Genomic DNA, 19455 nt, shown 5'->3' with positions numbered 1-19455 from the left:
GAATAAAAAGGTGCATCCCTCCAGTGGTTTATTCCTTCTGCATTTTCAGCCACAAAAGCAATGACGGATGTGATAAATTTTCGTCCTCCTCTCCCGTCTTTCGCTGCTGCTTCTTCTTCTTGCCTGATAAATTTGTCTCAGTCACTAGTTTCTAATTTTTTCCAGTACTCGTCGCCGTTTTCTTTTTCACAATATTGTCCAACCGAAATCGCGAACTGTTTCAAAATCTGCAGCAGCTCCGTTGTTGTCAATATAATTTCTGTTTATTTCCCAAGCTTTAATGGAAACGTCAATTAAAAAAATGATAAAAAGTTTAAAAAATCCAGTTCTCATTGAAATAGTTTAATGCTGCGCGATAAACCCTTCGAAACCTTTTCGTGTGGTGCATACTTTGAAAACGTTGTAAAAAAAATATGACAAGTATAAAAAATTAATTAGTAAAAATGAAGCAAGCACTGAAGGTACAAAAGGACGAGTTATTATGATGAAAATTATGAATTTTCACTGTTCGCCGTTTGAGCAGTTCATATGCAAGAGAATCTCTTTGTTCACATTAATTATGTTAGGTCCGCGAGCGAACGAAGGGCTTGAGCAAGATTATTACGACGTGGCATGATTCTACTCTGGAGTACTTTTATGCCATGTTCAACTTGATTCGGTTAGCAAAATATTTTTTTCTTTTAATAAAGCTACCAAAAAAATCACATCCCTTGTGGACTTCAGAGGGTTTTTTAGCTGATGGAAATAATGCAGGATCCGTCCTAATGCATCTTTTATTCCAGCTGGGTATGAGTAATCCGCAAAGTACTTGTCCTAATTGTATCGTTCACCGTATGATAGTCGAACTCGTAAATCTTTTGTTACATTGATTTCATCAATTTTTTTCATAGAATTCCGGGTTTGTAGAAATGTATATAAGAAATGGCTAGAAGAAATGGGAAATAAGGAAGTACAGAGAAATGGCATAAAACGATAAAACAGGAAGAGAATCTTTCGAAAAACAGTGCGTCGTAGGCTCACCAGAAAGTAACGGACAGTTCGAGCGACAAACGGATAGATTCGGCAAATAGTTTCTATTTAAAAAATGAAAAAATAATTGGCTCCGAGATATCGAAAGAAAATGTTGAATGATGATAGAAATTTAAAGTTTACCTAAAAACCGACATAACTTTTCGTTCCTCCGAACTGATAAACACGAATGAGAATAAAGCATAAAATAATACGAGGGAGTTCTCGATCCTCGAAGGAATCTATAGAATCCAATTTCTTATCAATCACACCTGCTCGAGCGAGTTCCTCAAACAAGAGACGATCTTTTCTCGCCCCAGGGGATGTGGGAAATTTGGTCCATCACCCTTTCCGTATAAAATCGATCGCACTTCTATATATATGATCGCGAGACTGGGTCAATAAGATAACAGGGATGACCATCTCGGAGCAATCAAAATGATTTTTATGAAACGAAATCTTTGCTGTGTGATCGAGAAAAGTTTTCTACGTTCCATGAGAATCCTGAAATTTTTCATCGACAATCACTAAAGAGCAATGAGTTTTCAATGTAATATTGTGAAAAAAACAATATCAATTCTGATTGGCATAGATCGTTGATAGCGATTATCTCTACGTGTCATAAACGATATTTACGACGCTGAAGTTTGCAACGTTGAAGTCCAACGAAATGAATGAAAAAAACATTTGTAATTTGCCCAATTTTTTATTTCACGAAGTGTCGGTTCAGGTTGAAAAATTGTGAATTGCAAATTCGGCAGGGAACTAAATTGGAGAATTACTGTAATTATTGGAGGTTTTTTTTACATCATTCCGGTGGACTTCAACGTTGCAAACTTCAGTGTCATTGATATTTTCAGTTGATCCTCGTTGCGGAGTAGAGAAATGATGAAAATGTCGAAGTATCTCGGGGTATACGAGCGAATGAAATTCATTCGTCTAGGGAATAGTGAATAATCAAAGCTATAGAGTTGAAACCGCTCAACTTGATCCGTTGGGGTTGACCCGTTAACACCAGCGTGTCAGCAGATGACGAGAAACAGATCTATCTTTCCATGTGTACGAGTACACGTATAAACGCTCTTGGTTTTCGTCATACGCGTGTGTTGTACAAGCGTTAAATATGCTAGAGGCACATCAGGCTGTACGTCAGCAATGCCAATCTGCATCGCGGAATGGAGTCGTCTAGAGTCTGAAATAATGTCAAGTGCGACTTGATGAAACCGCCACGATTGAACCGAGCTGTTTTATTTTGTTTTATGTGCTACACCGGGGAAAAATCTACTCATTATCGAGTAACCACTCGTTAAAGTCAGATGCGAGGAGCAATAATTGTCAACGAAGCGAAAAAGAAGTTCAAACATCGAATAACCTTCGAGTGGGTCTGACAATATTCTTGAAGCTATTTCTAGATTTTTATCGCTCGATTCTTCATCAATGAAACGAAAACGAATAAGCATTTATTCTCCGAAAAGCCATTGTCCTGGAGAGTTGTAGGGTCGAACTCTCGCGAGAAGGATTCTTTTTCCTGCCTCCGTTTCTTCTCGTACTTTCAACGTTATTATCGGTACAAAAGAACTTTTCTACTATCGAGATATGTCTCTGATCTCCGATCGATTGTTAACCGAAGACCCCTCAACAAGCATCGCGCTCGCTCTCCTACTTTCATTTTGGCTCTTGCCGACCCTATTGTTGTACTTTTGCAGATGACAAGTATTATCGTTGCCACACGCTTCTGAGACAGAGTAAAAAACGCGCGGTTGAGCAGGATTCGTGGAGTTGTGTAACTGTTTGAACAAACCGTGGTTACGAATATTGTGGTTTAGCAGGATACCGAAGTTGGGGGTTGGGAAAAAAATGAAAATTCCTCAGGGAAGCGCATGAATGAAAAATGAATTGGAATAATTATTTAGGCATCGAGATTCATGTAAATCCGATCGTGTGTCAATTCGTGCGAGCTTCATTGTTCGAGATTCATGGATTAACCAGAATCGATTACAATCCACTTTGGATTCGTCAATTTACATTGTTAGCGAGGAAGAGGAATCCGTCCATCCGTCATGCGTCTAGGTTACTCGCAGAATACAGTGAACGGCGAGAATTTTGCCTCGATCCATTGCTGCTAACCCGTTGTTGATTCGATCATTCCGATTGGTATTCGGACATGAAACTTTGCACCTCCGGTGCACGCGTTTTAATTCAGGTTCCAATTGACTTTCAGATTTCCCACGTGCAATGATCCTGTCATTTACTTTCACACAGACACGCGTGTACGATTCTTTGTAAAAGGGGAACAGTTTCATCGTAAGCTTTTTCCACGAATCGACTACAGTGACACAGCTTTTTTCCGCACCCCCAGAGAGAACAATTCCGCAGTTCGACATTGCGCTGTCAGGTGCTGCACACTATGAAGATGTCGAGGAAAATTCTATACTTCGGATTGATCAATATGGATTCCAAGCACAAAATACGAGAGATTGAGTACCAAAAAGAGAATTGAGAAAAGTATTTTCCTGTCGTCTGAATGTTGCCCAATATTTGTGGAACCATTATTTACAAAATTTGGGACAATCGGTATTTACACTGATCTATTCTCCAATACAGATTTCTGTGACGACAATAAAAAATAGAAACTCAAGTTCGAATAGCCTCGCGAGTGTGTTTACGATTCGAGTGTAATGGTGAAAAAAGTGTTTCGGGGCTCACGATGCAGCTAATGACCCTAAACTCACTCCTCATGTTCGACCTCGTATTTTTATTTTTTTTATTTCTCGTCGGGGTATCCTGCTTGGTTTACTATCTTCCTGGAGCGCGGGGACACCCGATCGCACCTCACGAGATCATCAAATCGAGAGTGCCAGCACGAGCGGATGCACCTCTCGACGATGTCTAAGGTATCGTCAAAAATTCAACGGAGAATAAGACCATTTCGATAAATAAACATTCAATTCGAGTTTTAGAAAAAAACAGATGATATTGCATGGAGAAAACCATTATGTTGAACCGAGAAATCAGAGATTACGAGGTGCGAACTTGCGCTCTAACAATTCGGGAATTGTTCACGTATGCATGGAGTGTACATAATGTATTTGCATTTCGAAGGTAGACGCTGTTCACTTCCTTCTACTTCCCTTTCACCGTCAATTTCATGGCGGATAAACCGTTTCTTGCTCATTCGTGTACAGGATATTCCAAAAGCAGCATTGTCATCCGACCTGCGGGTACAGTGCAATGCTCTCTTTTCGTGCAACGCGTCATCTCAGTTTTTACCAAATAAAAATAACCACACAATGAAGAGCATCAAGGAGGAATAACTCACAAAATTGATTTTTAAATTTCTGAAATTTATTCGCACCGAAATACTCGAATACACGATTCCAAGTATTTTCTATGCTTTTTAAATGAACTTAAACGTATTACGCATGAGCGCAATACTTCGATGTCGTCGGGATGAGAGCGTTGACGTTTCTGCGCCACTTTTGTAAGGTGATTTTATCTGTGCACATCGATGTTCCCTCTGAGAGCGGTGCAATCGAGCCTCGTTGTTGCACTTCCCGGAGCGTGCGAAAATTGAGAAACTCCTCGCATAATTATCCATCGTCGGGAAAGGGCGTGCTGTACTACGAAATCGATGGGTGGCTCCCCGTGTGTCAAGAGCACTCGGAAAATAGCTTTGGCGTTCATCTGACATGGGACAGGGAAAAAATGGATATCTGACAAAAACCGATGTCGAACGTGTAAAAATGGCGAAAAATGTTCAAGTCTCAATCAACTTTTACGGTTTTTTCTACCAAAAGGAGACACTGAAGCTCTGTAAAATACGAGCTAAAATTGATGAAAATGAAAATGAAGAAAAATGGACGAAAAAGTCTTTTGATTTTGCGCTCAAAGCAGTTGGATTATTTTGACATTTCTTTATTGCAACCAGATGACCCTTCGTTGACCTCACCCTTCTAGCCTACCTGATATATTACGATCGCTCGACCTGGCTTCTTCGAGAACAGTTATGAAAGGAATCAATTTCAAGAATATTCTCTGGCATAGACGTTTGTGTCAATTGAGGATAATGGGCTCGATATTGGCGTGGCTGACCACGGGAATTATCGGAAGTTGACCTCGACCAGCGTCACGGAGGAGTGGACCCGCTATACGTGGATTAGATCCGCGGTCCACCGGATCTTGCAAGCCCGTGGTTCTCGATAATAGGAAATTGAAGCTTCGCTGTAGAAATATGCCACTCCGCTTACTATATACAGATCAAATATTATTATTATAGAAAGTCCAAGCAACGATCAAACGCCTTTACTCGAAAATTCAAATTTAATTGGACTCGAATATATGGATATAAAGATTGCCTTCAACGATTTTGATTTTCAACGCTGATGGAGGGTGAACGACGGGAAATGCAATAATTACATTGATCTTCAAAGACATTCCCATGTAATTTGTTGGAGTGAACGTGACTAAACGCATGTTCGTAGGAACGTGCGAATTGAAAATAGATTCTAGAGTCAATTGGATGGGTATTGGACGTGTGATAACTCCATTAAGGGCATCACCGAAGCGTCAGATCATATCGAATGGACAGCGGACCATCATTGTCAGAGTGAAAGCAAGCATATACAAGCAAATATGAGACTCGTTGAGATCGTGGATGGGAGAACCATCCTGCTCTTGCGATCATGCAACACAATTCAATTCTATTTCGAAGTGATTTATCGAGCCGACGTCGTTGCGAGAGATTCGTGACCTTTGCCTCCGCGCTTTCTCACACTTCCTACTAATTTTTTTAACTTGTTACATGTATACTGAAATCGTAGCATCGTATGTGACAGAAATAAACGCCATTTTTAAGTGAATTTTTGGTACCAGTCATTCGATGACAATTTTATATTTTAATGGAAACTGCGCCAGTATAGCCCTTCGATACTGATACAACTTAGTTTATGCCAACTGTGTCTTGCTAAACAATAAATTTGTAAAACGTTGAACGAAGATCGCGATTGTGTCGAATGGCGAGTCTGATTTTTGTATTTGAAGCTTGGAAATTTGCGAGGAAGATAATTCGCTTTTGAGTTTGATAAACTTTTACATCTGGCATGTTGGAAATAATGAGAATCCTGGGACAACATTTCGATCGCTGTGGTAGAGAACGCAGAAGCATCGCGTCCATCAAGCGGATGTGTGGAAATGAGTTTCGCTCGGGTATTGTGTGAAACCTCCGATGTCTGTTGATTGTTTCCGCCTCGACGATACACATCGCGAGGGCGACTGATCGAATGCTTATCACGAATGGGTGTGAAATTTATCGTAATTATAGACACGAGAGAACTGACCAGTACTTTCAACCTCGGCACGTAACAACTGTAATTTTTAATCAATCGATCCTGCTGTTCGATTGAAATTGTGAATTTTATCGTGACCGTCAAGAGATCAAAAAGATTATTCGAATGCATGGTGGATTTTACTGGAAAAAGTTTTTCACGAACGTCAATGTTTCTGTTATTTTCAGGATGCAAACAGAGGCGGTTGGCAGCTCCGAGCTCGCCGTCGTGGCAGGGGATGTTCTTGCCCTGAGGGGCGCGGGTCTCGCAGCTCCAGAAACTTGGGCTCTTCTATGTCAGGCGGCCCAGGCCCTCCAAGATCTTTTCCTATCCAGTAAGTTACAAAAATGTATTTTCTGTATTTTAGCGAGCATCATTAAACATTACGTGTTCCGGGCATCAATTGGTTCTGCATGATTGCGGAATATCGCTAATAATTTTGTCACCCTACAAGTGATTTCAAACTCACTCTTCCAATTCTTGAGCGCAAATATCCTTGAAACTTGAACTCGCACTCTATGAAACAAATTCTCAGATGGGGAGTGATAAACTTCGAAGTTGCTTCGAGCCTTGCGACGATACGCGAGAAGTTGTGATCAGCTTATAGTTCACGACGTATATTCACGGGGGGATATTTACGAGAAAGCAACATGACTCACTTGGGACACAGTACGAGTCTTGAGGCTTGAAACTCGGATTGGATCGAATCCATGAACTTGTTGCAATTTCTCCCATTTCATCATTTTCACGGATCTTTGTGTACAGATCGTCTCAAAAAAGCAACAAGTTTATGGGCTGGATAAAGGGAAAAATTCTGAAGAGAAATTTCGTCCAAATACCCCTGTTTCCAATGGCGTCAATGTGCAGTTCTCGCCTTTTCACGGCACATCATCTTGGCTATCTCTCATTGATCAATATTTAATCCGTAGACACTACACTGGTGCAAATTTGTAGGCACGAAAATTTCAAGCTTTCAGAACTTCACAATTCCTTTCTTCGATTCAGCCATTTTTCTATAATAAAACTTGATTTTTCAATTTTTTTAATCATCGTAATCGATTGCTAAGGAATCGGTACCCCTAAAAAGTCTCGTTGTAAGATTAATTCCATACATTCATGGGTGAAATGAATAGTTTTGAAAAGTCCACGTGCAAATTTGCACTACTGTAGTGTCTACGAGTTAAAATACGTTGAAATTCATGAACAAGCCTTTTTGAAACAATCTGTATGAAGGTGGGCCATCCACCCACGCATACTTAATTTCCAACCTACGCGCTTCATACCTCAATTGATAATTCGTTTAACACCCGAACACATACAATGAACGAACGCTCTTGCAAAATGGCAATAACGTCTTCCTGACGAACTTTAGTCAGTGATATCTAACTTTGCTACGAGGGTGGAAAGAATTGGGTCGACGTGACCTGCTATGAAAGTGACATTTGACTACACACTGAGTCTGAGAATAACCACCATCTAAATCGAAATCTCAAGGTGGTAGATATACTTACTGAAGAATAAGCAGGTAGATGCAAACATAATCTCGTGAAAATATTATTTCGATAAATCTTCGGTCGCGACCCGGAGATCCGTCAGTATCGAGATTTCATGTTTTTGTGATCATCAGTTGAGCTCAGGGTATCCCAAGTCCTCAGAATTCTGAAGTCATTAAATTATTTCGGATAATTTACGTTACGCGCCACAGGATAACGGATAACGATACAATGCCTGCATGCTCAATTCTTCTACTTCACTGAACATTTTCCTGAAGATTTTCACTGAAGATTTTCGAAGAGCCATTGTACACGAGAATTTCACTTGAAATTTGTGATGCTTTCAAATAAGCGGTTGTACAATTAATTATAAGATTTTCAAATAGTTTTATAAGATTTGAACCTGCTTTGATTTTTTTTTTTAATATACCTGAGTTCAATGTCGAATTTTCAAGATAAATATTTTGCAAATGCTTGTCAAAGGAGTTCATAACTGAATTCGCACGCTTATCGCTATAGCATGCAATCTCGATTCAATCAATTTTTTTCCTTGCATCTGTCATGAGCGTATCGACAAACGCAGGCAAGACGTATAAGACGAGGATCTTTTCCTATTACGAATTTTATGGGAAAATTACAGGTAATAAAACTTTTTATTGCCAATTTGAGAGGACGAGGGATGAGAAAAATTCTGCGAAATGCTTCGATGTTTTCTCTGCAGTTTTATCGGTCTATTGAATTCTAAGAGAAAACATAGACTCATCGTTGAAAGTTATTTCCTCTTTTTTATCTTCGCTTTACATAAATCGAAAAAAAAACATCGTCAGAGTGCTGAAACTTTTTAGTTTTATTCGTCGTTTGATTGATCATAATATATTATCCAATGACGTTGTAAATTCAAGTCCACAAGTAATAAATAAATACATTTACACGTTGATACGTCGAATACCGATGTGTGGATATAAGTTTGTGCAAGCAAAGGAAAACTTTTGTAACCATAAATTTCAAAGTTTCAAAGACTAAGGCACTGGATACTATTGATTTGTTTCTCTCCTTATAGCCTCTTGTTCGGTCCAGAGTTTATATTGTGGGTGTTAGAATGATCCTACCGCAAATCCTTGTAATACTTTTTCTGTCCATGTATGGGTAGTTTCAAATCGAAGGGTCATGTTCACCACTCGTCCGAGTATTTTTTCAAAAAATTTTCTTCAATTTTATTCTTCAAAAAGCGTGATGGTTATCAGTGCATTTTTGTGCTTTGGAATCAAAATTAATGACGATAAAGGAATGTAGATGAAGTAGGAAAGAGAATTGAGATTTTTATTTTGTTTGTTCGAATTGCCCATACATTTGTATTCCATATACCGCCATTTTTGCTTTCCACATATGTTCGTCGTGTCACAGTGATCCTTTCTCCTGGGATCAAGAGTTAGTGGTTGATGGACTTGTGCTTTTTGTTCAGAATCAGGGCTTACATATTTCAAGGGTGGATCTAATTTAAGACTGTTTCAAAAGATGCTTTTCGTGAATGAAATTTCAATATTTTGGAGAGACCGAGCATTCGCCAATTTACAATATTTCAACATCCATTTTGCAGCTTATTCTGATGATATTCCGATCTATAATCCAGGGGAAAGCAGGGGGAGGGGATTTCGGAAGTATTTCAGCAACACAAGTGGAATGATACCCGGAAATCGTTTCAGAAATTCTTTCTCGTAGCTAAGTGCATCTGAGCTGGAGCCCTATATTCATCATCCTTTTTAGTGCCGGGAGATACCTTCGACTCCATTTTTCACGAATTTAACAATCTAAATCACGTAGTTTCGTCGATGAAGCCGTTCTTAAGGGCTGTTTGATCGATGGCACATTAGTGTGCTATACTAATTGATCGCTGTCGAAGTTCGAGGGCGAGGGAGTGCTTTTTCCACTTACATCAGCGATCGGGGGCATGAGACTATAAATCTCTTGTAATCAAAAAGCGCTAAATTCAGGATAATGTTTGACAAGCTTTGTAACGATCATTTTCCAATGAGAATTATAAAAGCTTGCTTGGTTGTAATACATTTAACGACTTCTACCGATTTCTAAAAACTTTCAAATTGATTGATTTTTAAAAATTTCCTTTACATTATTACTTTTTTGCCAAAAAATACAATTCCATGCATCGTTCTCTTTTTGTTTTTTCTTTTTTTTTTTAACATTTGCTTGTCCAGTTTTTTTTGGATATTTGAGTTTTTTTCTCAAAATATCCAAAAAACAAAGTTTATTTGGATGTTTGAGGCAAATATCGTATTTTCAGCAGGTAACTGTCGAGGTTTCAAGTGGAAGAAAAAGCCGTGATAATGGACGTGTTCGAGTCATCTTTTTGTCCCATACATGCAACATATGTTATTGGGTGTACAATGGGGAATAGCAATTTCCGTGATTTTTCGATGTCACGAGTCTCTAAAAGCCTCGGAGGACACCGATCGATGTGTATTTATATTGGTCGACTGGGACATCATTCGGATCGCTGTAATTGTGATGTCTCGTCCCTTCGATTTCCCAGCTATCGGAAGTCAGCTCGGTGAGTCTCCGAGGATTTGGGGATGTAATGACTCAAGAGAGACGCAGATAGAAAGGGGCAGGGGGGAGGGAGAGAAAGGTGGGGAAACAGTGGCATACAAAAAGTACACGAAAAAAGGAAAGGATGGGTATGAAAAAATGGGGAAAAAAGCAGGGATGGATAAAAAAAGAAATTTGGGCTAGTAAAAAAGTATAAAAGATGGGAAGATGGACTGAGAGAATGACGCAATGGGGAGGGTCGAAGCTTCGGTAATCCTGATGTCGAAATTCGGCAAAAACCCTTGACGATCCTGCTCTATTGATGACTTTTACCGGTAACGATTCGGGGCTATTAATGGGATATTCTATTGACGGGATCACTCGCCAACGCAACTGACCACTAAAACAGCCTATTGAACTTCATCGTATTGCAATTTCCGGGAACAATTAACCAACCAAGATGTACAGAACACGCGCAACAGCATTGTTAAATCTGTTATTCTATCGAATTACAGTGAATCGATTTGTTCCCATAACACGTGACGCGTACGCGTTATCTGCGGCAGTCTCTTGAGGCATGAAGTTTAAAGGGATTCTCTTTTCTCAAATAGAACCTCACGAATTAATTACAGATTGCGTTAAAATTTTTCGAACGAAACATCGACGATTAATTCGTCGTTATAAAACCGTGAATGAACGGAATTCTGTAACGATTTTTTCACTTTATTCATGAATAATTTATTACCAAACATGGTGAATACTTCAAGGAAAAATTTCTGTTTTGCAGTCATCTTGTTATTTGTGTGACATAATATTGGAAACTCGAGGATTACCTGTCATGCATAATGGTAGGAGATACAGGTGAGTTATGGGTTCTAGAATTCCAGCATCCCTCTTCAATGTCGGAGCGAAGAGGTGTAATAGCTATGTTTACAATGCCAACTATTTGGCCCCCGTGTGGGATTACTGTACAAGCCTCGCAACCCCTCGAGATCTCACGCGTTCTCTGGAACATTTTCGAAAGATCTTCGCTCGCCTATACGTTCGTGCAAATACTTGTTAACCGAGAGTCCACTGAGCGTTGTCACGTTTGAGTACCGGATTTCTTCAATCCCCGTCAAAAGCTCTCTATTATAAATGAGTGCTGAACAAAATTATCTCAATTTCAATAAAAGTGTGTAATTAATTCTCAATTTATTTGAGTCGTCAAAAACTTTTCATGTCGATATTCATCTTAATTACGATTCTTCGTATGCTGACTAAATGTTAGGATATGGACCAGTAGAATTCGTGTGGTAGAAATTTTCGCCACTCGATGAAACTTCGACGAGGATTCCCAAGCCCCAGAGCGAGAGCAAGGGAGGATTGTAGATTTATTTCTCGTGTTAGTGAATCGAGGGAAGTTCACGTCTGTGAGATGTCTGACCAAAGCCGGAATTTTCCACTTGGTGGCTTGGTATACGTGGGCTCCCACGCGCCGAGGGGAGTTGCGAAGCACGCCCTTGCGCTCAGCTTTTCGCAACACCATTTTCTCGCAATATTCCGCTCCGTTAAATCTCCCCACGAGAATAGCAGAAAAAATATCGATGCAACGAAAAATATGAAAATGTAACGTAAATGTTAATCTTGGTGGAGTTTAACTTGCATTGAATTTTTAATGAGTCCGTCGAGCCAACTCCGCCACGAGTTGAGGGAAATTCAGGCATCTCAGGATCCTCTTTCAAATGCTTCTTTGAAAATGTGACAGATGCGATGAAATCTATGATCCCGTTCGATTTAATGCGCCCTTACGAGCCCCATCTTTGCTTGCTCTCTTTGTAATTATTTTTTCTTCTCGTAATCCCCAATGTGAAGCTACGTCTGGAATGTTACTCGGGTCTTTGATGTTAAAACTGTTAAAACGAAGGTAGTCGTCATAGTGACGAGATAAATGAGACCGTTTCTGTCAGAGGCCGAATCTTCGTGAACTCTCCTCCATCACTTGGCTTCTCCAGAGTGTGTGTCTCCGAGCTCGTTTTACACTACACGTTCTTTTCTCGAGATCGTTGACAAATAAACCACGTGGATCAATTTGAGAGAGAAAGCCGAGTCGAGATTGAAGGCAACTACCGTAGTAATACTTGTACGAACGGAGCACTAAAAAGAGTAGTACAATATTAAAACTCTTTCCCTCTCTTTCTCTCTCTCTTTTTCTTTCTCTCGTTTACTCTTTATGGCGCGCTGCGGTGAAACGGAACGTAATAGAGTTGTGTCGTTTCCTCCATGTGTATTATACACATACACAGGAAGCGACATACTCACTTTTCGGGGCTTCCGAGCCCACCCCTATATTTTTTCCTCGCATTTCGTGCTCCAACTCTCCCTCCTCCCCTGCCCTCTCACTATTCGTGTATTTGAGAGGCATCGAAACAATCCACTTTGAAATCTCTAGCGTTGCTTAAGGTAGATCATGCCCAAGGGACCGTATTTTATGGGTGTCTAAATTGGATCGATTTTTACTTCCTAATTAAAGATATTGTCACTCTAAATTAATGTGAGAGCTATTAATTCTAAACGATAAATAAATATTTTTAACTTGTCTTTTGGTGAATGAAATTACAAGCCATTGATTAATCGGGGATCCATCATTGACCGAACTCCAAATTTCATTCGTCCCTTTCATAAAGGCAAAAAACAACGGGAAATGGATTAAGAAAAAAGTATTAATAAAAATACAGAAGGCTATGACAGGAATGGACTAAGCCGAGAAGAAACAAAATGCCGAAATAAGTAAATGTGAGGTTATACCAGTGCTCATTACCAATTTCGTTCAATCTTTAACGTAATATATCTTTTCGACCACCCATTTAAACTTTGCATAAGTCAATCTCAAGACTTTCTTAACAAAATCATTTCGTGCATGAACTGCCTTAAATTTTTTTGATGCCTCTATAGATATGGAAAAAAAAAACAACATATTTGTGCCTCTCTCGTCGTTTATTTTTCATTGTCCACAATACAGACATCTACAAAAAAATATTACAAAGCGAGCTCATTCTAATTGAATTAAAGCTTTTCTTCCAATAATTTATACTCTACGTTTGACATTTTTATATTTTTTAACATCGTTGGTTCACTGCCTCCAAGATTGTCTCGTGTTCATATCGTTGTAGCTCTCTCACGTTTTGCAGTCTGCCGCAAAGAGTAGAGACCGCGAATTTCGGTGGTTCATGGATCTACGAGCGAGCCTAGGGCTCTGCTATGGACCGAGGCGCTTGATGATGTGTGGTGACACTTCAAGCTTGAGAGAATGAAAAAGAGAGACACAGAGTTTCGGAACGAGAAGGATGAGAGGTGCTAATCCCAACATATGAAGTTGACTTAGGTCCTTTCCTACATGTGTATGTACGGGTGTATGTATGTGGAAAATGTATATACGTTATGTGTGCATTAGAAAGTGGAAAACGTCGTAGTAGGAATAATACTAAGCGGTCGGCATGCGCTCAACGCATAGCTCAACCCTCGAGGTTTATATTCAATTCTATGGTAGCTTCAACTTCTGGTATGCTGCGAACTTGATGAAGATCAGAGGAGAGAGAAACATTGAAATGAAACTGTGGCTCGCCGCGCGGTTTAAATACTTTAGTTCGCGTTTCTAAATAAAGTTTGGCCTTGCTTTCTACACTCATTTGGAATTTTTTTTTACCGAAAATAAGATTCTGCCATATTTGGGGTAATGAGAGAACGGTTGAGGTTTTTTTTTCCTTTCAGTTTGACTGATTAGAAAAAGAAAAAAATTGTGATTGTTCAGTAGTAATAGATATTAAAATTTTCACGTCATAATTAACGTTTTTCTGCAAACTACTATGGTTCTGCATCCCGTAGCAACTACGATTAATAACTTCAATCCCGCGTTTTTTCTCAACCGACGTTCGCAAACGTTCTTTTGCGATATGTGAGCGAGAACGGATGAAAATACAAAACGAGCGCGCCTGGTCTGTGAGCGTTTAATTACATCGTTTCTTCTTCACGAAAATTCATTTGAAGCTCTCCGCTAAAGCTCGCAATTGAGAGCGTGCCCCGAAAAAGAAAATTTAATTTAAAAATGCTTCGGGTGCGTGACTGCTGAAACTCGGAATTGATGATTTTTCGAAATCTTCGTTTTCTCGTTCATCCCACATCATAGTTATGAAGAATGAATTGAGAGGCGAGAGAAACTTTTAGAGCTACACGTTTCCAACACTTTTCCGCCACTTTATTGATCGATATTCGAAAAGTCTCCATTGCAAAAAGTTGTCATGCAAAAATCAAATTTTCCGTTACCTTAATTTTGTGCTTCTTTGACTTTTTATTGCGTAAATTCAAGCTCTACTTGTACCACCTGCTTCGATTCCATTGTTTCGTTAACGTTAGCTCGAACCTATATACCTGCACACAGATTTGTACATAAAGCGAGATCGAGAAGCTGAGGGTAAAACTACTTGACTTTGCGAAACTCCTGTATACCCTACAAAGCATATAATACCGTACAACCCAGTCTCTCCTCAGCGTTGACATATATTTGGTACCATGGCTGATTTACATACTGACTCCAAGAGGGATGAAACGTTCAAGCGAAACGGGGAAATCGAGAAAAGCGTCGTTCGACGTGTCTATGGGGTGTGTACATTTTGGACGAATCATCAAGCCGGTGTTTTCGCCATTTTCATTTGCTCCAAATAAAAACTATTTTCGATATTCTTCTGATCTATTGAATTGATTTAAAAGCTCGTTATCGGAATCGACCGATTGGACGTTGGAAAAACATTGACTCAGGCAGAGAAAAACGTTGTCGCGAGTTTGAGCGTAGAAACTACGTACCCTGTACACATTGTCCATTTCCGCATCAGCATATACTGCCGAATTCAGAGGCTTTGGGGATCGAGTATTCACCAGTTAAACTTTAACTGCGATATTGCAATTTCGAGGAGTTTTTAATTCGTACGAATAAGAACCGAGAATCCTACTTACAATACGTGTCTTATATATGTGTGCATAATTAACCGCACTGCTCATCGACGCCTGTGCTTTATCTGATTACTAATTTTCCGGATTTTTCATGCAGACGCGCTCGTGATTGAAGTTAGAGGGAGTGTTTTGAACGAGGAATAATAATAAGATAAAACGAGCTTTTTATATAGCCGTGCAAAGATCCTGGGACGAGAAGTGATTCTTTTTTTCTTTATAACTGAAAAGTATAAAGGAAATTAGTAAGAGTAAAAGGCGAGTCATTAGCATCCTTTCACTGCGTCTTTCAGTGAGTTTTAATTCGATTAAGTCGCACCCCCGAGTTTGAAGTTTTTGCCGCTGCGAGTTTCTTTTCGTTTTACTCTTGGATGTCACGACTCGGAAAGTGGAAAATAAATATTTGTCATCAAATCGTAAGGGCTGCATCTCGTTATAACGTCGTGGATTTTTTCATTGATTGTTTTGTCAAGAAAGATTTATTTCGATCTGAATATTCTTTCACGATTTTAAGTCAATGATTGCTTAATAGAAACACCGAAGATTGCGTGTTATAGCTGCTGCAATTGAAGCTGCGGCTGAAAGTTTTGACGATTTTGTACTTAAGTGGAAAACTCGAGTTGTAACTCAGCTTGGGCGAAGATTTAATTAAGATATTTCATTCCACCAACAGATGAAGCAGTAGTTTATTAGATCATCAAAATTCTTTATCTATAATTGAATTATGAAAAATTAGAAGCTCAGATGGCCGCAGAAAACCAATATCTTGTAAACATAGAAGTAGATAAGATGCTAATGCGTCTATATAAAAATGATAATAAATAAAAGAATATATAATGAATGCATATTTAAATCGAGTCCGCAGCATATATATCAAAGTTGAAGAGTGTGCGACGTCTCGTATTCGGAGTGGCAAACAACGTTGAGCTTTTTTGCATCTCTCGCTTTTTTCCACTCTTCTTCCCGTCGTCATCTCTTTTCGTTTTCTCTTACTCCCTCTCTTTCGGTGCATTTCCTTCTAACTTTTTCTCTCTTCCACGCTTTTTCCATTTCTCTCTCTCTCTCTCTCTCTTTCCCTCTTGTTCTGCCTTTTCTAGTCTTTCTTTTCAATCTCAACCCCTTGCCCATTTTCTTCCTGTTTCTCTCACATTTAGCCCCCTCCCACACTCATGCTTTTACTCACAGAGATTTTTTTTTCTTGCTTCCCCTTCTTCTGTCCTTTATTTCTCGCTTTACATCATGAATTTGTTTTTTTGCTCTTCTCCCTGTTGTGAGCTGGGTACAGTTCTCGGAGTCGAGCCACGACACCGGAGTGCATTGTCGCTTGGGCAAGGAAAAGCCCACAGTCTCTCTTATATGCCGCAGGGAATAATGTGCACGAGCAACCACACATCGCTCTGCTCATTATTTGGCTGAGCAGTGAGACAAATACATGCACACATGCAAATGCGTGTACATGTGAAAACGAAGGGAAGGATGAACATGTTTTTGTCCTATTCATGATTGAGAACGACATGAAAATGAGACTCATCTACGCATCGTCGTACATTATATAAAACGAGGCGTATTTTCTAGATGTCTGAGACGGATGAGTTTCACAGCCTACATGCAAGTCTGTAAATGATCATTCGGATGACAAAAATGATGGCTTTGGAACTTGCCTTGAAATTTCTTTTCCGATTTTTGTAGATAGAGTTTCATCGGACCCGAATCAATGGTAATTTACTAATTTTTATTGTTGATTATAATTTATGGCGTATGTTTGAAATCTTAATTGAGTTAATCGGGTTTTGGAATCGTTTGATTTTGAGATTTGCCGGAGCAACGATCAATTTTACACACTCCAACGCGATGATTGTCCCAACTTTCGGATAGTATATTCACCAGAACGTAATCACGATCTTCTGTGTATAAAACAGCGTTGAAACTCTTGCCATTTGCAGAGGTTTGCTGGATATTTTACGTGCCCATAAAGTTATTGGCACTTTGCCACATGTCGGGCAATTTTATGCAGAATGTGAAAACGTCAGAGGGTGCTTGGATTTCACCACTTTTCTCACCTCTGCTTTTCTCTTCTTCCTTCTCTCCTTATCGCTTCATCGTTTACTCTTAAAAGCTCCTGGGAGTGCACATGCCACATAGGAGACCATTTTTTCAAAATATTTTACACATTTACCCCGCATATTTCACGCTTCCATCAATATTTTGTCGGGATCGTGTGTTGCATCCAATTTTACTTCTGGTCAATATTCACGTTGGAAAAATTAATTTTCTTGAAACTAATGGACCCTCACTCTCACCGTGTTTTTCGTCCTTCCCATTGATCGGCCTGAAAAATTAATTCAGTCGTGATTTTTTCGTTTGTAAGGTAACAACAATCATTCTCGTTACTGCTACATTTTAACGTGAACTCACTTGAAATTCGGAGGGCATTTTAATTATGTATTCAGGACCCCAAGATCATACACTTGCCACCACTGATTTTCTGAAGAAATAGTGCCTTAATGAAGGGCTGTAATTAATACACCACAGCACATTAATTACGAAACATACATGTACGTTGATTCGCGTTTACGATAGCGTATTTTCCACCGAGCTCAATGAACTATTTTCATTCTTTTCGATATACTCGGCCTTGCAGAAAATCAATTTTTATATTTACGTTTCAGAGGATTCTTTTTTTTTACATTTATACAAAGAACAAAAATAACCTTGTCAATATGAGAGGCAAGAAACGAATCCTGATAATTATGAATGATTTAATAAAAGTGTTTAGACGAGGAATAGAAACGATCTCGACGTGAAAAAAGTGTGAATCCCTACGACACGGCTGCATAATAAAAATTTCATAGTCTTGTCCTAATTAGCAGCTATTTAAACGTCTCTTATACCAGGTGACACATTGCGACAAAAAAATGGTCGATTTTTTGCCCCACTTAATGAAAAACGTCACAACCGGAGGTGAGTTATTATTAGGTGAAGTCGAGTCGTTGTTACGTGGATATTAGTACATACCTAAAAATCTCATCGGTCTAACGAGCTGCCACTCATTTACTCGGAACGACCCGCCGCCACGACTGCTTTCTGTAACGCCTCAGAACTCTGACGCTTTTCTCACTTTTTAACACCCGCAAACTAATGAATACTTACGACCTAACCTTTTTTCCGGTACAAGAATTTAATCGCGGACTCAGCGCCTTTTCGTACGTGCGACGCTTTACTGACCTCACACATACATATAGGAATAATATGCATTTCAGTCTTTATTTAGTATTCTCTAGTCTCAACCGTTCGTTCGTCGCCTCGTAATTACTCTTTTTTGATGTATATCTTCTCTAACAACGCATTTGTCTCACTCAAACAAGCCCTTCGTCATCGTTTATGGTGAAATATAATATTTTTAAAGTAAACTTTGTTCCTCAGACATTAAAAAAAAAAATTTTCTTTGTATCGTGTCTCTCCATTTTCACACGAATGTCACTTCTCCCTGGTGAATATTTAGGGAATTTTTTTGAAAATAGATGTGGCACAGATACGAGAATTAGTGATACGCAAAGCTTTATACAAAAGGTTCGTGTGGACCGATGAGAGCTTTTGAAAAAGGGCGAATGATGAGCATTTGAAATATATATGAGATCGGGGGGAGTAAAAGAACCGATGGGGCGAGGTGATCGGATGAAAAATCCGAGCTCACTCACTCGAATGACACATGTAAACAATGTACTCAATGACTATAATACCTATCAATTTTCACATCTATGGGCTCAAACGTTTACGTCATAGTCTTGCTAATGTACAATCGGAACTGGGTGTCGTTCTTCGAAGCGAAAAATAATGAAACCAAATCCCCATGGACTTTGATGCGTCAAGTGACTACAACGTTTCCAAAAAACTCCCGTAAGGCTGTTTCAAACGAAGGTTGAACACCCTTAATCTCTGCTATAAATTGATGTTAGTCTTTTTTTGAATCAATAATCATTCGTTTTCTCTGAATTTATTATAAATTTATAAAACTTTGATGCTCAAAGCGGTCGAATCAGTTGTAAAGAGAAAATTAGACAGGATTCGTGGAAGATCCGGTAGACGAACGAAGTGTTCTAAAG

General features: G+C 39.2%; 1 protein-coding gene across 4 annotated transcripts in view; it reads left to right on the top strand.

Moving 5' to 3' along the window:
* The window catches only part of LOC122408170 (uncharacterized), an 81430-nt gene that overhangs the window by 33519 nt on the left and 28456 nt on the right, over positions 1-19455 (top strand). For 2 of the 4 annotated variants that reach the window (XM_043414803.1, XM_043414804.1), the window contains exons 2-3: positions 3613-3902; positions 6521-6666. In XM_043414803.1, the coding sequence (XP_043270738.1) occupies positions 6522-6666 (145 nt within the window). In that variant the 5' untranslated portion in view covers positions 3613-3902; position 6521. Of the gene's footprint in view, positions 1-3297; positions 3903-6520; positions 6667-19455 lie in introns of all 4 variants that reach the window. The other 2 variants (XM_043414802.1, XM_043414805.1) reach the window with 2 other exon arrangements.

This window comes from Venturia canescens, chromosome 3 (assembly GCF_019457755.1).
Source record: "Venturia canescens isolate UGA chromosome 3, ASM1945775v1, whole genome shotgun sequence".
In the NCBI taxonomy this organism is placed as follows: Eukaryota; Metazoa; Arthropoda; class Insecta; order Hymenoptera; family Ichneumonidae; genus Venturia; species Venturia canescens.
The sequence above is the reverse complement of the archived record's forward strand: the minus strand, read 5'-3'. Positions and strand labels throughout refer to the sequence as shown.